Genomic DNA, 23525 nt, shown 5'->3' with positions numbered 1-23525 from the left:
CTGGTTTTATTAACAAAATATGGTTCCTTTCCCCATTTGTTTGATGTTCCCAGACTCTCTATATTTAACACAGGCTATTCAAGTCCTTCAGTAGATTCAGAGAGGGTAAGGGAGAAAGGTATTTATGGGCCAACGTCATGACATAGGGTTGCAAAAAGCCCTCAAATAATCACTATATTATCAGTATACAGCCCTCAACCAGGCAGATTGCTCAAGATTGACTTCTTAATTGGACGTCTGCCCTTGTCTTGAGGACATCGGGAAATGCCTACAAATCCGGCCACTAGGGGCAACAGTGAGCGCTATTACCATCAAGTAGGCTTGGGTTTTTCTGGGTCGTTGTGCACGGGGGTGGCGGATGTGCATAATCCCATCACTCCGGATCAGAAGGTCGCCTGTTAAATCCCAGTGTTCGTAATCCCAGTGTGTGTAATCCCATCACTCCGGATAAGAAGGTTGCGTGTCCAATCCAGTGGTAGACACTTGTTTATTTTTATTTAGTTTTAACCCTATCCCAAACCTTAACCTTTACCTTTACCTTTAACTTAACCATTCAGAATGAATGCCTAAATTCAACGTTTTAACCCTATCCAAAACCTTAACATGATAGCACAAACCGATAGAACTCCAGTCCAGGCACTAATGCTAGTTAGCATTGGCTTTCAAAACTACCTCTAACCTCTATGGGCTAGGTGGGACGCAGGCGTCCCACCCGTGGTGCACTCCATCAACAGCAGGTGCATTTCAAGAGCGGCAAATTTGAATCCAAATAAATGTCAAAATTCAAATTTTTCAAACATACAACTATTTTACACCCTTTGAAAGATAAACATCTCCTTAATCTAACCACGTTTTACGATTTCAAAAAGGTTTTACGGCGAAAGCATAAATTTAGAGTATGTTAGGACAGTACATTTACAAGAGTTGTGTGTAATGTTTTGTCAATTCAAAGACAGGGTCACCAAAACCATAAAACCAGCTAAAATGATGCACTAACCTTTTACAATCTCCATCAGATGACACTCCTAGGACATTATGTTAGACAATGCATGCATTTTTAGTTCTATCAAGTTCATATTTATATCCAAAAACAGCGTTTTACTATGGCATTGATGTTGAGGAAATCGTTTCCCTCCAATAACCGGCAGTCAAGTCAGCATCACAAATTAAATAATTAAAATTAGAAAACATTGGTAAAATATTATATTGTCATTTAAAGAATTATAGATTTACATCTCTTGAACGCAATCAACTTGCCAGATTTAAAAATAACCTTACTGGGAAATCACACTTTGCAATAATCTGAGCACTGCGCCCAGAAAAATACACGTTGCGATACAGACTAGTCGTCATGTTGGGGAGATCTAAAATCGAAAATACTATGTAAATGATCCATTACCTTTGATTCTCTTCATCAGATGTCACTTCCAGGTATCACAGGTCCATAACGAATGTAGTTTTGTTCAAAAAAGCTCATCATTTATGTCCAAAAATCTCCGTCTTGTTAGCACATGATCTAAGCCAGCCGGACTTCACTTCATGAACGAGGGGAAAAAATATATTTACGTTCGTTCAAACATGTCAAACGTTGTATAGCATAAATCATTAGGGCCTTTTTTAACCAGAACATGAATAATATTCAAGGTGGACGAATGCATACTCTTTTATAACGTATTGGAACGAGGGTACCCAACATGAACTCGCGCCAGGTGTCTAATGGGCCATCATCGTTCCATGGCTCTTGTTCGGTCAGATCTCCCTCCAGAAGACTCAAAACACTTTGTAAAGGCTGGGGACATCTAGTGGAAGCAATAGGAAGTGCCAAAATATTCCTCAGCCCCTGTGTTTTTCAATGGCATAGGTTTAAAGGTAATACAACACATCAGGTATCCACTTCCTGTCAGAAAATGTCTCAGGGTTTTGCCTGCCAAATGAGTTCTGTTATACTCACAGACACCATTCAAACAGTTTTAGAAACTTTAGAGTGTTTTCTATCCATATATAATAAGTATATGCATATTGTAGTTACTGGGTAGGATTAGTAACCAGATTAAATCGGGTACATTTTTTTTATCCAGCCGTGCAAATACTGCCCCCTAGCCCTAACAGGCTAACTTCCTTCATACTGGACACAGAGGCGTACAAATGGTATCCATGAGATGTGATGCTGAGGAAGTAGACTTTGCCAAAATCCTGAAATATCCCTTTAACTTCAAAATGTGATGTTCAGAGCAACTTCTACATGTGACATTTGGAGAAAGTTTGGAGAAATGTGCAAAAACGTCTAATTCTGCTGTGAGAATGTGAGAGTCACACACACACACACACACACACACACACACACACACACACACACACACACACACACACACACACACACACACACACACACACACACACACACACACACACACACACACACACACACACACTCTCCCACCAGCACAGAACAGATATTGTGCTTCCACAGTGAGACTGTGTCAGTGTTAAGGTATCCAGTGGGATGGTGGTGTGCTGTTGTCATCAGCAGGTTTAGATAGGTTTATGTAGTCTTTTTATGAGGAAAACGTTCCGTGTTCTCTGGGGTGAGAGGGGTCATTCCCAGCCCAGGACATACTCTAGATACGCCAGACATACACTACCCGTTCAAAAGTTTGGGGTCACTTAGAAATGTCCTTGTTTTTGAAAGAAAAGCACATTTTTTGTCCATTAAAATAACATCAAATTGATCAGAAATACACTGTAGACATTGTTAATGTTGTAAAGGACTATTGTAGCTGGAAACGGCAGATTTTTAATGGAATGTCTACATAGGCGTACAGAGGCCCATTATCAGCAACCATCACTCCTGTGTTCCAATGGCACGTTGTGTTAGCTAATCCAAGTTTATCATTTTAAAAGGCTAATTGACCATTAGAAAACCCTTTTGCAATTATGGTAGCACAGCTGAAAACTGTTGTTCTGATTAAAGAAGCAATAAAACTGGCCTTCTTTGGACTAGTTGAGCATCTGGAGCATCAGCTTTGTGGGTTCGATTACAGGCTCAAAATGGCCAGAAACAAAGTACTTTCTTCTGAAACTTGTCAGTCTATTCTAGTTCTGACAAATGAAGGCTATTCCATGTGAGAAATTGCCAAGAAACTGAAGATCTCGTACAAAGCTATGTTCTACTCCCTTCACTGAACAGCGCAAACTGTCTCTAACCAGAATAGAAAGAGGAGTGGGAGGCCCCGGTGCACAATTGAGCAAGAGGACAAGTACATTAGAGTGTCTAGTTTGAGAAACAGACACCTCACAAGTCCTCAACTGGCAGCTTCATTAAATAGTACACGCAAAACACCAGTCTCAACGTCAACAGTGAAGAGATGATTCCGGGATGCTGGCTTTCTAGGCAGAGTTGCAAAGAAAAGCCATACAGTATCTCAGACTGGCCAATAAATAGAACATATTAAGATGTGCAAAGGAACACAGACACTGGACAGAGGAACTCTGCCTAGAAGGCCAGCATCCCGGAGCCGCCTCTTCACTGTTGACATTGAGACTGCTCAGTTGTGCACCACGGCCTCCCACTCCTTTTTCTACTCTGTTTAGAGACACAAAAATCTGCCGTTTCCAGCTGCAATAGCCATTTACAACATTAACAATGTCTACACTGTATTTCTGATCAATTTGATGCTATTTTAATGGACAAAAAAAATTGCATTTCTTTCAAAAATGGACATTTCTAAACCCCAAACTTTTGAACGGTAGTGTAGGTATGCAGGGTATGAATATGGTGAACATTCATTCATATAGAGATATGCAGGGCATTCATATGGTGCGTCCAGTGTTGCAGCAGGCAGGGGTGTAGACATCCAGAGTGTTTTGTATTACAGCGGGACATAGACGCAAGGAATATATGTTGTAGAGAGAGCCCATGTTGTATAAATCTAGAGAGCTGTGCATTGTAGCGGGCCTTCGATATAGATATGTAGGATCATGTGTTGTAGTCCCTTACGTAAAAAACACATGGATTTCACGTGATCACATATGAAGTGTTCCAAAAACACATGTTTTCATGTGATCTCATGTGAAGTTAATGTGATAACGTGACAACATGTAAAGCAACATGTGATAACATGAAACTACACATGTGAAAACGTGATCACGTGAAATTTCTACTCATTTGAAATATTGTGATTTTCCACGTGAAATCCTGTGGTTTTTCTGTAAGGGATATGCTTGGCCTGGCTCTCTCTTTTTCTACCTCCCTTGTTGCAGTCCCATACTCCCTTTCCCACCAGCCTGCCAAACCTTTGATTGTATGTGTTTGTAAAGTACGTTTGAATGGTTGTCTTTTTTGTGTGTCTTTCCTCCCTTCGAGTCCCACACTCCCCTTATCACCATTCTTCCTCTCTCTCTCCCTCTCCCCATGCCACGCTCTCACTCTCTCTCTATTTCTCTCTCTCTCTGTCTCCGCCTCCCTTCATCATCTGCCCTCTTCCCAGCTTGGTGTGGTTTCTCAGGGTCAGGGTTGTAGGGTTGTTTATTGCGTTACCTTGTACTCAGCCTGGGAGCAACACGTGTGTTCTGTCTGTCTGTCTGTCTGTCTGTCTGTCTGTCTGTCTGTCTGTCTGTCTGTCTGTCTGTCTGTCTGTCTGTCTGTCTGTCTGTCTGTCTGTCTGTCTGTCTGTCTGTCTGTCTGTCTGTCTGTCTGTCTGTCTGTCTGTCTGTCTGTCTGTCTGTCTGTCTGTCTGTCTGTCTGTCTCGTCTGTCTGTCTGTCTGTCTGTCTGTCTGTCTGTCTGTCTCTGCTCGTCTGTCTGTCTGTCTGTCTGTCTGTCTGTCTGTCTGTCTGTCTGTCTGTCTGTCTGTCTGTCTGTCTGTCTGTCTGTCTGTCTGTCTGTCTGTCTGTCTGTCTGTCTGTCTGTCTGTCTGTCTGTCTGTCTGTCTGTCTGTCTGTCTGTCTGTCTGTCTGTCTGTCTGTCTGTCTGTCTGTCTGTCTGTCTGTCTGTCTGTCTGTCTGTCTGTCTGTCTGTCTGTCTGTCTGTCTGTCTGTCTGTCTGTCTGTCTGTCTGTCTGTCTGTCTGTCTGTCTGTCTGTCTGTCTGTCTGTCTCGTCTGTCTGTCTGTCTGTCTGTCTGTCTGTCTGTCTGTCTGTCTGTCTGTCTGTCTGTCTGTCTGTCTGTCTGTCTGTCTGTCTGTCTGTCTGTCTGTCTGTCTGTCTGTCTGTCTGTCATGGATGCTGTCCAAGACACACACACACAGGGACATACGCATGTGCACACACACACACGCACACACCTACATGCACACACACAGGAACACGAACACACACACACACACACACACACACACACACACACACACAAGCACACTTCCATACACTTTGGTACGGTGCAGTGTACAAGTTACACTATTACAAATCATCCCAGCTCATGTCTTGTTAATGACAGCCATTAGCTATACTGTCTGAGTGGTGGGATGACTGTCTGTGACTCGTCTACTGCTTGCCATAGCCACGGCAAGTAGGGGTGCTGAGGGTGCTGCACTGCCCCCTGAAATTTATTTAACAATAATAAAAATACAAAAATCACAAAAGTAGTGCACTTGGTATTTACTACTATTAGCGGAATAAATTAAAGGTTTGTTGTGCAGGCAAAATGTATTTTTCAGCATCTCTCCTTTGGCAAAAAAGATAATTGTATAATTAAGAACAGCATCTCGCAGGGTTCAATAGTTGGAATTGTAAGAGTTGTTGCCCTGTCCCTTTCTCTGTGATTGTCATTCTAATGGAATCTAGAAAGAACAACACCCTTTCCTCAAGCATTTACATCAAAAAGTGCAAAGTTATGGGCAAAGACCCTAAACATCCACATAAAATAAAATATTTTTCTTAATAAAATAACATGGAATGCAACCACTGTTTGTGTAGTATTAATTTACGATCCTTACAAACCACTTAATGTAAATGTACATTACTGTATTGTACATAGGCTGGTCATCTAGGTTTGTACCTGTAGACTTTCCATCACCATGAAGAAGAACAATGGACAATACAGTAATTGAGTACATGGAGGCATCAAGTGGTTTGTGATGATGTGATATGATGCTGTGGCTCAGTTGGTAGAGCATGGCACTTGCAATGCTAGGTTTGTGGGTTTGATTCCCACTTGGCACCAGTACAAAAACATATGAAAATGATTGCTCTGGATAAGAGCATTTACTAAAATGGAAAAATAGTGAATATACCATTTCAGCTTTGTTACATTTGCAAAGTATTTCAAGAAACTAGACAACATATATGTGTCCCTAACAGTGTTAACCTGTTAGGGACAGATGTTCCGCTAGCGGAATGCCTCACCAATATCCAATGGTATCGCACAGCGCGAAATACAAATACCTAAAAAATGCAAAAACTTCAATTTCTCAAACATATGACTATTTTACACCATTTTAAAGACAAGACTCTTCTTTATCTAACCACATTGTCCAATTTCAAAAAGGCTTTACAACGAAAGCAAAACATTAGATTATGTCAGGAGAGTACCCTCCCAAAAATAATCACACAGCCATTTTCAAAGCAAGCATATATGTCACAAAAACCAAAACCACAGCTAAATGCAGCACTAACCTTTGATGATCTTCATCAGATGACACTCCTAGGACATTATGTTATACAATACATGCATGTTTTGTTCAATCAAGTTCATATTTATATCAAAAACCAGCTTTTTACGTTAGCATGTGATGTTCAGAACTAGCATACCCACCGCAAACTTCCGGTGAATTTACTACATTACTCACGATAAACTTTGACAAAAAACATAACAATTATTTTAAGAATTATAAATACAAAACTCCTTTATGCAATCGCGGTGTCAGATTTGAAAATAGCTTTTCGGTGAAAGCACATTTTGCAATATTCTGAGTACATAGCCTGGCCATTGACACCCACCAAGTTTGGCCCTCACCAAACTCAGATTTACTTTAAGAAAAATTGGATTACCTTTGCTGTTCTTCGTCAGAATGCACTCCCAGGACTTCTACTTCAACAACAAATGTTGTTTTGGTTCGAAATAATCCATAGTTATATCCAAATAGCTCCGTTTTGTTCATGCATTCAAGTCACTATCCGAAGGGTGACGCGTCGGCGCATTTCGTGACAAAAAATTAGAAAATATTCCATTACCGTACTTCGAGGCATGTCAAACGCTGTTTAAAATAAATGTTTATGCTATTTTTCTCGTAAAATAGAGATAATATTCCAACCGGGCGACGTTGTATTCGTTCAAACACTGAAAGAAAAAAATCGAGTCGTCTCGTGCACACGCGCTCCAGTGTCATTGTTCTCAGCAGGACCACTCACAAAAACTCCTGCTGTTTTTCGCCCAGAGACTGGAGAGCCCTCATTCCACTTTCTGGCGCCTTCTGAGAGCCAATGAAAGCCTTAGAAAATGTCACGTTACAGCAGAGATGCTGTATTTTTGATAGAGATGCCCTAGAAGGAGAACAAATTGTCAGACAGGGCACTTCCTGTATAGAATCTTCTCAGGTTTTGGCCTGCCATATGAGTTCTGTTATACTCACAGACACCATTCAAACAGTTTTAGAAACTTTAGAGTGTTTTCTATCCAAATCGACTAATTATATGCATATTCTAGTTTCTAGGCAGGAGTAGTAACCAGATTAAATCGGGTATGTTTTTTATCCGGCCGTGAAAATACTGCCCCCTATCCCAAACAGGATCAGTGTGGCAGACGTGTTGTTGCCTACTCTTACCACCTGGGGGCAGCCCGTCAGGAAGTTCAGGATCCAGTTGCAGAGGGAGGTGTTTAGTCCCAGGGTCCTTAGCTTAGTGATGAGCTTCTTGGGCACTATGGTGTTGAATGCTGAGCTGTAGTCAATGAACAGCATTCTCACATAGGTGTTCCTTTTGTCCAAGTGTGAAAGGGCATTATGGAGTGTGATTGAGATTGAGTCATCTGTGGATCTGTTTGGGTGGTATGCGAATTGGAGTGGGTCTAGGGTGTCAGGGAGGATGCTGTTGATGTGAGTCATGACCAGCCATTTAAAGCACTTCATGGCTACCGACGTGAGTGCCACGGTTACCTTCGCTTCCTTGGCACAGGGACTATGGTGGTCTGCTTGAAACATTTTGGTGTTACAGACTCTGTCAGGGAGAGGTTGAAAATGTTAGTGAAGACACTTGACAGTTGGTCCGCGCATGCTTTGAGTACATGTCCAGATAATCCGTCTGGCCCAGCGGCTTTGTGAATGTTGACCTGTTTAAAGGTTTTGTTCACATCGGTTACCGAGAGCGTTATCACACAGTCATCCAGAACAGCCGGTGCTCTCGTGCATGCTTCAATGTTGCTTGCCTCGCAGCGAGCATAAAAGGCATTTATCTCATCTGGTAGGCTCGCGTCACTGGGCAGCTCGCGTCTGGGTTTCCCTTTGTAGTCCGTAACAGTTTTCAAGCCCTGCCACATCCAACGAGCGTCAGAGCCGGTGTGGTATGATTCAATCTTAATCCTGTATTGACGCTTTGCTTGTTTGATGGTTCGTCTAAGGGCATAGCGGGATTTCTTAGAAGCGTCCAGATTAGTCTCTCGCTCCTTGAAAGTGGTATTTCTAGCCTTTAGCTCGATGCGGATGTTGCTTGTAATCCATGGCTTCTGGTTGGGATATGTACATACAGTCACTGTGGGGACATTGTTGATGCACTTATTGATGAAGCTGATGACTGAGGTGATGTACTCCTCAATGCCATTGGATGAATCCCGGAATATATTACAGTCTGTGCTAGCAAAACAGTCCTGTAGTGTAGAATCCACGTCATTTGACCACTTCTGTATTGAGCGAGTGACTGGTACTTGCTGCTTTAGTTTTTGCTTGTAAGCAGGAATCAGGAGGATAGAATTCTGGTCAGATTTTCCAAATGGAGCGCGGGGGAGAGCTTTGTATGCATCTCTGTGTGTGGAGTAAAGGTGGTCTAGGATTTTTTCCCCTGTGACATGGTGGTAAAAATTTGGTAAAACTGATTTAAGTTTGCCTGCATTAAAGTCCCCGGCCACTAGGAGCACCGCTTCTGGGTGAGCATTTTCTTCTTTGCTTATGGCCTTATAGAGTTGGTTGAGAGTGGTCTTAGGGCCAGCTTCGTTCTGTGGTGGTAAATAGATGGCTACGAATAATATAGATGAGAACTCTCTTGGTAGATAGTGTGGTCTACAGCTTATCAATACCTCGAGACTTCTTTAATATTAGACATCGCACACCAGCTGTTATTGACAAATAGACACACACCCCCACCCCTTGTCTTACCAGAGGTAGCATCTCTGTTTTGCCGGTACATGGAAAATCCCGCTAGCTCTATATTTTCTGTGTCATCGTTCAGCCACGTCTCGGTGAAACAACATAAGATGTCCGTTGGTAGGATCATTTTAATTGTAGGTCATCAACTTTATTTTCCAATGATTGCACGTTAGCAAGAAGAACGGATAGCAGTGGGAGTTTACTCGCTTGCCTACGGATTCTCAGAAGGCTGCCTGATCTGTGGCCCCTTTTCTGCATCTTTTCTTCATGCAAAAGGCGTGGATCTGGGCCTGTTCCAGTGAACGCAGGATATCCTTTTCGTCAGACTCGTTAAAGGAAAAAGTTTCTTCCATTCCGCGGTGAGTAATCATTATTCTGATGTCCAGAAGTTATTTTCGGTTATAAGAGACGGTAGCAGCAACATTATGTACACAATAAGTAAAAAAATAAGTTACACAAAATACAAAAAAATAACAAAATAGCACAATTGTTTGGGAGAATGTAAAACGTCAGCCATGTCTTCGGCGCTATTATGTTCATGCTTTGTTGAAGAAAAAATATATACTTTTGACAAAATTTGGCATGATGGAAATTCCCCCCCAACACAAATTGATGGAAAGCAGTGTTGGGGGTGGGGGGCCTATGACATTATAAAATTGGCAACAAACACACGGATTTCTTTCCTCAGAACCATGCGGTGAGAAAGGGATGCAGCTTGAGCCCCACCCTCTTCAACATTTATATCAATGAATTGGCAAGGGCAGTAGAACATTCAGCAGCACCCGGCCTCACCCTACTGGACTCAGAAATCAAATGTCTACTGTTTGCAGATGATCTGGTGCTTCTGTCCCCAACCAAGGAGGGCCTACAGCAGCATCTAGATATTAGGCACAGATTATGTCAGACTTGGGCCCTGACAGTGAAACTAAATTAGACAAAAATAATGGTGTTCCAGAAAAGGTCCAGTAGACAGGACAACAAATACAAATTTCATCTAGACACTGTTGCCCTAGAGCACACAAAGAAACATCAACACCTCAGCTGGAGCGGCAGGTAGCCTTGGGCCAGTAACCGAAAGGTTGCTAGATTAAATCCTAGAGTTGACACAATCTGTTGTTCTGGCCCTGAACAAGGCTGTTAACCCACTGTTCCTAGGTAGTCATTGTAAATAAGAATTTGTTCTTAACTTACTTGCCTAGTTAAAGATTTAAAAAAAAGAACTTCCACATGGCTGTGAAGGATCTGAGAGACAAGTCAAGAAGGGCCTTCTACTCTTTCAAAAGGAACATACAACTTGACATCCCAATTAAAATCTTGCTAAAAAAATACTTCAATCAGTTATAGAACCCATTGCCCTCCATGGTTGTGAGGTCTGGGGTCCACTCACTAATCAAGAATTTACAAAATGGGACAATCCCAATTGAGACTGTGCATGCAGAATTCTGTAAAAAATATACTTTGTGTACCAAACACCAAACACCGAATTAGGACTATACCTGCTAGTTAACAAAATCCAGAAAATAGCTGTTAACTTCCTTTTAGGTGGTTGTAGAATTTATGCCTACACATTCCATCACAAAGACTTCGTCTACAGAGAGATTAACCTAGAGAAGATTCCCCTCAGCCAGCTGGTTCTGAGGCTCACTGCCCACAAAATGAGGTGGAAACTGAGCTGCACTTCTTAACCGTCTGCCAAATATATGAACACCTTAGAGATACATATTTCCCACAGATCACACAAACCCACAAAGAATTTGAAAACAAATCAAAGATTAATAAACTCCCATATCTGTTAGGCAAAATACCACAGTGTGCAATCACAGAGCAGAGACTCAGTGACATAGAGAGTGAAGTGTCGCCAATGTGCCCCAGGGCATGTTTGACTAGTCAAGCACACTGTGTACTGTATCCCTACATCCGTGGCCCACACACGCATACATACACTTACGAACTTATGGATGCACACACACACACAGACAGATTAGATCAGAAAGCATCAGAATCACAGGAAGCTTGTGGGAGGGGAGGTGGGAGGGGGGGGTGTGGGGGAGGAGAGGGAGATGGGGGGATGGGGGGGATGAAGGGGAGGAAGGGGGGACAGGACAGTAGAAGAGAAAGGTTCAAAGAAATGGGATGGAAATAATGAGGGGAGGGAGGAAAGGAGAGAGGGGGCATGTTTGCCGTTTTAACGGTTGAGAACATCTGCACTCGTCTGGCACATCTGCCCGTTCCCTGTTCGTCATTCCCGTTGCCTCCTGCACAGTGTTCAATGGAACGAGGGAGAGAGGAGTATTTCGTGAACACCAGTTACACCCCTCACCAGTGTCTATTACACTGTAATCCTTATACACCCCACTCCCCTCTCCTCCCTCTCTCTCTCTATTCATCGCTCAGCTCTCCTCACTCCAGATCCCCCTCCATGCGGAGCACAGGGACAGCAGATAATCATACATCTTCAATCCAGACTTATGTTACCAATGACCTGCATCGCTTATAACAGCTAGAATAAAAGATATAGAGAGATCTCTTAAGTAAAAGCATCGTACGACCGATCATATTGACACCCTACACACCCTGATTGATAAACATGTCCACCAAAACCAGACATTTATGCTTGCTTTATCAACTTCCAAAAAGCAGTTGATTCTATTTGGCATACAGGACTGTTCTAAAAAGTTATTGCAAGTGGTGTAGGGGTTAAAGCATATGACATAATTAAATGAATGTATACTGGCAATACATGCAGCATCAAAATTGGGAAGAAAATAATATAATTCTTTAACCGGGGGTGGGGCTTTCGCTAGGTTTGCAATATGAGCCCAGCGCTCTTCAATATTTACATCAACGATATGGCCACTCTTCTAGAAAAATCCTCAGCCCCTGGTGTTAGCCTCCACAATTCAGTGGTTAAATGCCTGCTTTCCGCAGATGACCTGCGCCTCCCTGTCACCCACAGCATGTGGCCTACAGCAGAGCCTGGACCTGCTGGAGCAGTACTGCCAGACCTGGGCCCTGGCAGTAAACCCCCCCAAAATTATGATTTTCCAAAGAAGATCCAGATCTCAGGGAATTAGACCAAAGTTCTCAATTGGTACAAAATATATAGAGTACTGCACACACTACAATTACTTTTAAAAATTGTCTGGCTAAAACTAATTGAATGTGTCATTGAACCAATTGCACTTTACGGCAGCGAGGTGTGAGGTCCACTTGCAAAATAAGATTTCACCCCATTGAAAAACCTGCATGCAGAGTTCTGTAAGTTTCTCCTACATGTCCAGAGGAAAACTACAGCAGAGTTAGTCCAATATCCACTAATAATAAAAACTCCAAAAGGAGCAATTAAGTTTGGGAAACATCTAAAATACAGTGACTCCCTCTCATATCACTACTAAGCTCTGCAATGCCAAGGGCTGGGAATAGAAAAGAGTCCCCTCATCCAGCTGGTCCTGGGGCTGAGTTCACAAACCTGTTACACTTACACACTGAAGCCTCAGCACCAGAACATCAAATCAACGAAAATAAATCAAATTATTACACAGTCAAAACAAAACTACATTACCTATTGGGAAACACAAGCACAAGGAAACTAGGACACAAAATGCAGTGCTATCTGGCCCTAAATCGACAGTACCCCAAGGCAAACTAGCTTTGAAGACCTTGACAAAATATAAGCTCGGTGAGCACAGCCTTGCCATTGAGAAGGGTAGACATTGGAAAACCTGGCTGCCTGTAGAGGAAAGGCTGTGCAACCGGTGCACCACAGCAGAACCCAAGAACCCAAGACAGAGCTGCATTTCCTGACAAAATGTAAAAAATATAAAAATTTGAGAGACAGGGGGAAGAGAGAGATGAGGCTATTAAGAAGGGTAAGAGGGCATGATTTTATATACATTTACAGCATTATCTTAATATTCAACCCATCAAACTGTAATAATGTATGTCCCTTTGCCCTCAGAACAGCCTCAATTAGTCTGGGCATGTTGACTCCAATGCTTTCCACAGTAGTGTCAAGTTGGCTGGATGTCCTTTGGGTGGTGGACCATTCTTCATACATACGGGCAACAGTTGAGCGTCAAAAACCCAACAGCGGTGCAATTCTGGACACAAACCTTTGGACACATCCTGGACACATCCTTCTTTGACCTGTCTCCTCTCCTTCATCTACACTGATTGAAGTGGATTTAACAAGTGACTTCAATAAGGGATCATAGCATTCATCTGTATTCACCTGGTCAGTCTGTCATTGAATGAGCAGGTGTTATTAATGTTTTGTATACTCAGGTGTGAATACAGTATACCCTACTGGTACTGACGCTACTGTTACTATGGTATTGCCATGGCTTGCATCAGCATCCTCTCTTCAGTGGGAGGTCCCCTAGCACTCGCCAACATGCACTCTCCACCCTGGCACGCAAAGACGTCGATGGCATCAAGTTTGCTACCTAGAAACGATAAGGACACACATAAACATATGCACGTGCGCAAGCACATCCACATACCAAACGATGTCTGGATTGCCTATCTCTTCTCACCAGGCACTGATGCCTGTTGTCTAGGTCCAGGTTATAATTAACCACCCTAGGATAAATATAGAACTTCAGAAACAACAACCTGACAGAAACACTCACATCACAGACACACACACACACACACACACACACACACACACACACACACACACACACACACACACACACACACACACACACACACACACACACACACACACACACACACAAGCATGCACGCACACTGAGAAGAGAGGATGAGAAGAAGGAGAAAAGAAAGATAAGGGAGGATGGCTTGGATACAGGCATTGGTCATCATGGCTATGTAATTGGCCTCCATGAATCACTAGGCCTGGGAGAGACACTGGTCTTGCGGTTGTCTTTGACAAGCGTGACTCACAGCTGGGTACTGATTTATATCAGTCGACTAGGGATGGGCAACTTTGATGGGGATGGGGGCCACAAAAAAATCTGAACTCATGAGGGGCCGCAGTGGCTCGCAGGTCTGTGTACCCCCATCCATAACCACAAATGCTGTCAGAGCTGTCCCTAGCCTTTTAGGGGCCCTAAGTAACATTTTGTTAGTGGGCCCTCTAGCCCACCAACAATAGTCAGAAGGTCAGCATCCCGGAGTCGCCTCTTCACTGTTAACGTTGCGACTGGTGTTTTGCGGGTAGTATTTAATGAAGCTGCCAGTTGAGGACTTGTGAGGCGTCTGTTTCTCAAACTAGACACTAATGTACTTGTCCTCTTGTTCAGTTGTGCACCGGGGCCTCCCACTCCTCTTTCTATTCTGGTTAGAGACAGTTTACGCTGTTCTGTGAAGGGAGTAATACACAGCGTTGTACAAGATCTTCAGTTTCTTAGCAATTTCTCAATTTCTCTGAGAAATGAAGGCTATTCCACATAGCCTTCATTTCTCAGAACAAAAATAGGCTGACAAGTTTCAGAAGAAAGTAATTTGTTTCTGGGGGACCTCTGCAGCATGAGGTCCACGGGCTACAAGTTGCCCATTCCTGCATTAGACATTTTTTTGACTAGTATTACTGTTGTATTTTTTTTTTACCTCTTTGATATTTAATTGCAGTGTTGAGAGGTAGCAATTAAGCAGTTCATTGCACAGTTTACACCCCTCTGGGTCCTGTGTATATGATGAATAAACGTTGATTCGATTGGAATTTTTGTACAAATATTGAATATGATTATTTTGAATATCATGCCTGTTATACTATCTAATTGACTAGCTACTGTTTCTATAATAAAGGGTATTTTGCTGCAGTTCCTAGCCCAAACTGTTTAATATATAAATCATGCAAACCAACAACTGCCAAGTGGCGCCCTGTCGACTTCAATCTAAGTAATGGCTGTTGCTAGCTAGTATGAGCTGCCGTGCCATGGCCCTTGTAGTGAATGAGTCACAACACAACACAGGAGGGAGTGTTATTCTCCTCAACACTGACTCTGGGGTGAGATCTGCCTCAGGTGTGTAGTGGATCCTGGTGAACATGCACACACACGCACGCACACACACACGCACACCCGCACGGCTTATTGTCTCACCTGTGTGAGTGTGTGCAGGACCGGTTTTGCCACTGCACCAGGGGGGTGTGTGAGTTGAGCAACAGTTTGAGATCACATACACCTGAACTTTGGCCTGGTGAGGCAGTTAACGTGATGAATTAAAGGACTAGAGAGATGACTTTATCTAGCCAGGTCGTCCATTTGAGATTAAAATCTCTTTTATTTTTTTCCTGTTGTTGTTTTGACCTTGATGATGTACAATAACAATTCAGACAAGATTTTATAGATAAAATAGCAGAGAAACCAGCTCTGAAACAATCAGTCAGGCTGTCAAGCTATAACAGCCAGTAGTGTTCTATGTCCTGGGATTAGAATTGCGTTGTTGTCCTTTGGTCTGTGTTTTTAATAGCTCTTTTAAAGATTGTGTTGGGTGTGTGTGTGCGACGTGTGTGTGTGTGTGTGTATGTGTGTATGTGTGTGTGTGTGTATGTATGTGTGTGTGTGTGTCTGTGTGTGTGTGTGTGGGCGTGGGCGTGCGCGTCTCAGCACTCCTCCATTCCCAGTCTTTCCTTCCGGCTGGTGTGGAGTTGCTGTGATCACAGGCAGACTGCTAATGCGCTGACAGAAGGACAGAGAGCTGAAAAGGTTGTTATAGCTCAGACACACACTGGCCTCAGAGACAACTTGGCCAACTTGGTTTTAGAGTTAGAATATTAATGTACGACATGTTGGCTCTCTGCTCCAAGACAGTTAGGCTACATTCTAGTTAGAATACAAATGAGAATGTTGTTGTCGTGATTGGTGTTTGGTGCAAGCATGGAAGCTAGTTTGGCAGCCACTGTCCTGTATACTGTCTCTATAGGCCTCCTGTGCTCTGTCGAACACTAGTTTGCTGAGGCCACTGCTCAATACTTCTGTCTCATACTGTATCTCCTTTTGTTCAGAGAGTAGTTCTCTGTATTGACCGTTGTTGACCGTTGTTGACTGTGTTCTCCCCACTGACTAACCGTCTACAGAGGTACAAGGTGTCCGCAGGTCTTTCCCTAGGAAGACTAATTACCTTTAAGTCAATGATTGAGCAAATCAACGCTTTAGGTTTGCTTTACCTTCTACTGATACGGATGTATGCTGTGTTCCACCGTGTGTGTTCTCACACTACTCCCTACTTACGGTGCCTCGTTAGGCACTCCCTGTCTCCCTACGTTGGACTGCTGCCAGCCAATACCATGTACTAAGACGCGGTATTACTCCCATGCGTGCCGAATACTTAGGGATTTCTAGTTGAGGAGTTTGTCAGGTGTGACTTGGGGAAAGATGGATGGGTTTCTCTCATGACTCTTCCTGATGAGGGTTATTCCTCGTTGTCTTGGATTGCTGTCTTTGGGGGCTTTGGGTTGCATGGTTTAAACCTCCACAGTAGTCAGGTACAATGGACCTTTGACATAGTGCTTTATCTATTAACATGTTCCTGTGTGTTACATTGTCTAATCTGTACTGTGTCGAAGATGACTGGGGTCATGGAGGATCAGTGAACACCTGTCCAATGTCTATATGTAGCTGGCAGAATGTGTACTACTAGCCGCCACGTTTTGGACAAAGTGCATCGAAATAGATCGTTTGATGGCTCAACTTACTTGCACCCCTTTTAGTGCACATCACACTTGTTTCTGCACACCTGTGCCCTCTTGGCTCAGTAACAGATCATCGTTGTCTCAATCCTCTTCGTTGACTAGTGACGCAACATGCTTGTGCACAATGAAGTTTTTACTCTTCTCTGAAGCTGATATGCCTCTACTGCCCTCATGTGGCAGATGAGAGAAATGACGGTGTTAACTCCGTTACCTTTACATGCTGCTGTGTAGATTAGAATGACCTGTGAGCTAGCTGACCAAGCACAGTGGCACCAGGGAAGAGAAAGGACATGAATGTATTTTCTCATTATTAACCAGTATTTCTTTCAGGATACCAGTGCTTGCCGGATATTTGTGGGTCTTTGAGTTTCACAGAAATATAAGACATACACTGTAGGTCTCACTGCACCCTTACCTCTCTCTAGGATCCTCACCCATCCCCTTGCCTACCTTTACCCTCTGGGTACCCCACCAATCAATGTGCTCTGACCTCTGAACTTTGACCTTTATAACCTCTGACCCTTACCATCTCTCCTCTTCTCCCTCTCAACCCAACCTGTGAGGACCCCTGAGCATAGCTGTCCTCCATTGTGCCTGTGTAGAGTTCCTCAGATGATCTTGTTTCATGTAGGTAGTATTCACCCTTTCTCTTCACCTCCTCCCAACTGCATGGTTCCTCGGCTCACTGCATGGCGTTGGTGACTAACTGTTACAGAGTGACAAACTGGATTCACCTTGTTGGTTTTACTCTCAAGCGTCTGTAGACGGAGTGACTGTTTTTAAACTGCGTGTCAACGGGCTTATTTCGACATTGCAGCCAGCATTGTAGGCAAGGCGCGATTGACCGATCTACAAATCGCCTCGCATCATGAATAACAGCTTATTGTTACTTGTAGATCAGTCAGTCACAATTTACACACAATGCATTACGGATTTGATCATTCGAACACAGCCATTGACTGAGTTCTAAATGGCTTCATTGATATGACCATCCTTGACTGCTGCGGTGCCATTCTAAAGGCTGGATATTCACCACTAACCTGAGCTATTTTCTGACTGCTCGAAACTGGCCGTGGTTTGCATGCTCTAACTACTCACCAATGTATCTGTCAATGAAACAGTTTGTGCAGTATTTGCTGATAATTGAAACTAAATACAGCTGTTTCATCATACTCCAATATACTAGTAATACTGTGTATGAAAGGTTCGTTGGCCATTGACAATTATTCAAGGCAACATTAAAATGCATGCGTTTGAGACCTGTGTGTGTGATTTTGCTTAAAATGCATGAAAGTGTGTGATGATGCTGCTGGCGATGGTGATGTTTCACGTGAGGAAGGCTCTGTCTAACGCTGTATCTTCTCTCTGTCTGTTCCAGGTTTGGTACGAGGAAGAGGAGGAAGGTGAGATTAAGGGCACCGTTGTGTTTTGCCTGCAGGCTGAACACGCAGGAACACGCACGTACTACTTCAGCGCTGAGACTGCCGAGGAACAGGAGGAGTGGATCGACGCTATGAACGAGGCTGCACATGTCCAGATACAGCCTGCACAGAGGTCCACACAAGCACACACACACACATGCATGTACGCACACACACACACACACACACACACACGCACTCACGCAAGCACGCACGTACACACACTTTCTAACTCTGTCCCTTCCCCACAGGACCACCAACTCCGAGGCCACCACACCCACAGCGGAACTCCATGGTAACACCTTGGTAACCAAAGGACCTGAACGACACACCCAGACACACACACACATTGAGGACAACGGCCAGACGACTGACCTCCTAGACCCAGAGCGCGGATCACGAGAACCCGCACATCACAAAGTCAACGGGGTCGACGCCATGGAAACGCCCCCTCCCTCCACCAGCCACTCAGAAAAGGAGGGGAGGATGGGGGGAGAGAGAGGGGAGAGGGGGGAGAGAGGAGTGCTTGGACCTGGGGGTGCACCCCATCACCAGCCCAATGGGTGGGGCCACTACGGCCCCCCAAACCATGGAAACGGACCACCCCAGGGTAACGGGAGGCCACCCCAGGCACCTCCAGTGGGAGGGATGAGAGAGGGGAGGGAGGTGAGGGAGCAGCCTGAGAACGTGGTGCTGAGACGGGGTTTCGTGCCACGGACAAACCCTGAGAGACAGGCCCAGAGGAAGAGCTCCATGACTCAGCTACAGCAGTGGGTCAACCAGCGCAGAGTCATAGCTGTACAGGAGGACTTGAACAGGTGAGAGAGACAGAGGTAGAGAGAGACAAAGAGGGGGGTATGGGAGAGAGAGAGGGCTGGAGAGAGAGAGAGAGAGAGAGAGAGAGAGAGAGAGAGAGGAGGGGAGAGAGAGGGAGAGAGGATGAGTAAGAGAAAGTGAGTTTAAGGGAGTGGCAGAGCGAAAGTGAGAGGCGCAAAGACTTGTTTATATTTTTGTGTCTACAACTACATGTTTTCCCTTCAACCGTCTCTCTCTCGCTCTCTTCCCCCAGTCCATCTCATTACTACACAGTGAACCGTGGCGTACCAGCTGACTACTACAGCGTCTACAGTAGCGTGGGGGGCGGTCCGGGCTACGTGGAGGAGTACCCCCTCTACCCTCCAGGTGTACGCCCTGACAGCATCTGCTCCGTGTCAGCCGTGGGCTACGACCGTATGGGCCCCCCTCGCTGGACCAATGATGAGAAGAGACGCTCACTGCGGGACGGGCCCCTCTACGGACCCCCGCCCCCCCGAGACCCATACGGCCCCCCACCCAGCCCTGCCTATTACGGCCAGATGGATGCAGCCCAGACCGCCATGAGGCGTCTGTCCATCCAACCTAGGTCTAGGTCCGTTCCCAGGTCCCCCTCCTCGTCCACGGGTGGTCCCTACTCTCCCAGCCCCCATAGCTTTGCCTCGCCTATCTGCTCACCCTCGGCCCGGTTTGACAGAGGACCAGGCAGGCTACGGGAGGATGTGATCTACGCTGACCCCTCTGTGTATGGACTGAGGAGATCACTGAGCTCTCCCAAGGTGAGAGAGGGGAGAGGGTGTGTGTGTATTTGCGTGTGTGGTGGGGGAGAGGGTGTTGGTGTACAGTATGTGTGTGGGTAAGTGGTGGGGGAGAGGGTGTGTGTGTGTGTGTGTGTGTGTGTGTGTGTGTGTGTGTGTGTGTGTGTGTGTGTGTGTGTGTGTGTGTGTGTGTGTGTGTGTGTGTGTGTGCGCGTGTTTCAGTCAGGAGTCAGCTGTTAATGGGTGAAGATTTGTTTGTGTTGCTAGGCCAAAATCATAGTGATCCCAGAACATCCTGGTTATTTATCTTATTTCAGTATGATTACCCTGGAGACAGGAGGTCGCTAAGCCAAGGAATGTACCACTACAACTACCCTGCCTCCCCCTCTCTACACAGCAAAATGGTACGTCCTCCCACAGAATGTTACACTGTCAAGAGATACAGACCAATGAGTCCAATGTCAAGTTTGGGAGACACTTGGCTAGAGTACTCACACACACTTTCACACACCTACACACTCACTTGGCGGCGATAAGGTCCTCGGCAGCTACCTCTGCTTAAAATTTAACCAGCATCTAAAGGTATGCTATAGCTGTGCTTTCCTGTTGTATCTGGTTTGAGTTCTTATGTCTGTCCTCCCTGTCTCCACTATCTCGCTGTCTCTGTTTCTTTCATTCTTGGTCACTCTCTTTCTCCCTCTTTTTGTCTCTCTCTTTCTTTATTTCTGTCTGTTACTCTCTCTCTCTCCCTCTTACACTCTGTCTGTTTCTGCGTCTGCTGGTGCCACTGATGCTGCTGCTACTGGTTTCACTGGTGTCTCTGGTACTGGGTCTTGCACTGTCCTTGTCCTTTTCACTGTTGCTGCTTATGCTGCTCTATTAGGAGGACATTTTAGACCTGCAGCTCCAGAGGAACCTGGAGTACCTCGATCAACAGGTACGTACCGTAGGCATCTCTGGACACACCTCTACCCCTGCACAGGAACACTCACACGCCAAACAAAATCGGATCGTTTAATACATTCTACGTCACACATTTCGTTGATTCAGTCAGTTTGTGCCCAGTGGGAAAGCTTTGTAACTTACTGAGTACAGAGAAGAAGTCGTGAGAAATTAAGAGTTACATTCTGATCATCCGTAAACTGTTGGTTATATTAAACCCCATCACATAGTGTGGTTGACAGCATTTGTGTTGACAATGTTTGCCACATTGTTTAGATGTATTGTCATGTGGAAGATTGTCCACGTTGTCAACTCTGCCACCTGCTAAACACCTGTTTCTCACGAACACAGTCCACATTCACTCCCACTGTCTTACGTTCTTTCCCCTGTCTCACTGTCACTGACTGCTTACACCTCATAATAATGACCAGTTCATAGTGCTACAGTATACACACTATTTCAGATCACTGTACCACAATACTGGAACTCTTTATTGGACTCTTCCCTGTGGCTCAGTTGGTAGAGAATGGTGTTTGCGACGCCAGCATGGTGTGTGCAACGCCAGGGTTGTGGGTTCGATTCCCACGGGGGGCCAGTACAAAAAAAAAAAAAGGCATGAAATGGTGAAATGGATGCATTCACTACTGTAAGTCGCTCTGGATAAGAGCGTCTGCTAAATGACTAAAATGTAATTGTACACAAACAGAAATGTGTCTCTTCGATGTATCCAATTTCATTCTCAAATGTAAGAAAAATAAAAAAACACTAGTCAGGGATTGTTACTGCTAGACGTCAGGCTCCTGTCATTACTATGGCAACCAGGAGAATGATGGGCAGTGTGTTTTGCCCCAGGTGACCGGGAGAGATCACGTTATCGGCATGGTAACCAGAATGGTGGAGCGATCCTCCCCTAGAGCAAAGCTCTTCGCACAAGTAAGAGAGGAGAGAGTGTCCCAGAGAGACAGGCTTCAGCTAGACCCACAGCCCCCCAAAACAGTGGTTTTCCAAATTATTTTCCACCTAAAGCCTTTGAACTTTTCATATAAGTAACCAAGTAAAAAATGTTTCTAACCATGACCCAGTCATACGCCATAACCCAAAGGAAAGCAGTTCCAACCCACTATTTGTAAAACACAAAGACTCCCATACCCTCACACTATCCACCTCTTCAAAAACTAATAATAAGACACATGTATCTATGCAATAAGACCAGTAAATGCCTACTCTACACTTACTAACAGCTAACTAATGCTTTTCCAAGAAGCCTGGACCGTTATAGCACAGATTGATTTGCACATGCCTTGTAGCCACAGGCTTTCTGCTTTCAGAGTGTAACTAAGCTTGTGCAAGGTTTCTCTTTCCATAGAGGTCAGCTACTGCCCTCTTCAGGGCTTTTCTTGTCACCAGTGATTTAGGCTAGGAGGCTCTGCTGTTGTCTAGACATAATCAAGGTGAAGGATTCCCCCTTGACTCCACAGTCTCCCCCAAGGTCTATACAGCCAAGCCCAAGCCTGCCTCTCCCTCCTCTCTCCAGTACCCTACTCTAGCATGTGGATGTTAGACGCTAGGCTCTCTTTTAGCTTTCGGTTTCTTTGTCCAACCAATTCGATGGCGATTTTAGTTATCCATTTTGCTTCACTGTGCAGTGTTGTATGGGTCTTTGTTAAGTTCCTTTGTTTTTCCATCTGTGTTCTATGTTATATCCTGTCTTGTGCTGTAGCCTTATTGTGTCTTGTTGCTTCACAACAACCGCCCCTCTTCTGCGTGCCCCTCTGTCTTCACTGCGATGTCATATCCTCCTTCACATACTATCCAATCACAGTGCTCCATAAGGACATGGACAACCTGGATATGACCTTTGACCTTTTGACAGAGGGGTTTAGCATTCCAGCTCACCCTGTCGGCTCTTACTGCTCGATGCTGTAAACATCACAGTTTTATTTATGCTTTTTTAAAGTGATTGATTTGTTATTATTAGGATCTTATTTGTCTAGTATATCAGTATTAATATTGATTCAATATGTATTGTCCTATGTAGTAGTGATGTCATATGTACATTATGTACTACGCACACGGTATGGTACGGTGTTTTACACTTATTCTGTTTGGTTCTACGCTATTGATAAAGTGTTGTTTACAGCCACATGGATCTGGGCCATTCCAATTGCTCACTCTGGCTGCGAGTTGTTTTTCAAACCCTTGATCTGTGATGGATTTGTTTGAATAGGGTTCTGGTTGATATAATGTTAGTATTAAGAATGAGTCCTGCCTCTGTTTTCCCAGGTGCCTCCGTTCCATGACCCATACAGGGAGCTTCACCCCACACTGAAACTCAATGAGATTGAGACCAGCGTAAGGCCACATCCCTCCATCTCACCATCCTCTCTCCTCCTCTCTTAAACAATCAACCTTCAGAAACCATCCTCTCCCCTGCAAACACACTTCCTCCAATGTCTCTCTCTCTCTCTCTCTCTCTCTCTCTCTCTCTCTCTCTCTCTCTCTCTCTCTCTCTTCTGTTAGAAACTCTTGGGTCGTCTGTGTGAGCAAAATAGGATTCTAAAGGACCAGGAGGCAGTTGTTCACAGGCTGAGAATGGATAAGGTATTGTATGAAATACAAATGCTGCTAAAGAAAGTA

General features: G+C 44.4%; 1 protein-coding gene across 1 annotated transcript in view; it reads left to right on the top strand.

Moving 5' to 3' along the window:
* The window catches only part of plekha6 (pleckstrin homology domain containing, family A member 6), a 92436-nt gene that overhangs the window by 32481 nt on the left and 36430 nt on the right, over positions 1-23525 (top strand). The window contains 8 exon segments of the mRNA XM_014131804.2: positions 18333-18508; positions 18627-19193; positions 19445-19967; positions 20264-20350; positions 20830-20883; positions 21741-21821; positions 23172-23240; positions 23409-23489. Of these exon segments, the coding sequence (XP_013987279.1) occupies positions 18333-18508; positions 18627-19193; positions 19445-19967; positions 20264-20350; positions 20830-20883; positions 21741-21821; positions 23172-23240; positions 23409-23489 (1638 nt within the window).

This window comes from Salmo salar, chromosome ssa12 (assembly GCF_905237065.1).
Source record: "Salmo salar chromosome ssa12, Ssal_v3.1, whole genome shotgun sequence".
NCBI lineage: Eukaryota > Metazoa > Chordata > Actinopteri > Salmoniformes > Salmonidae > Salmo > Salmo salar.
This window is presented reverse-complemented; position numbering and strand designations above follow the sequence as displayed.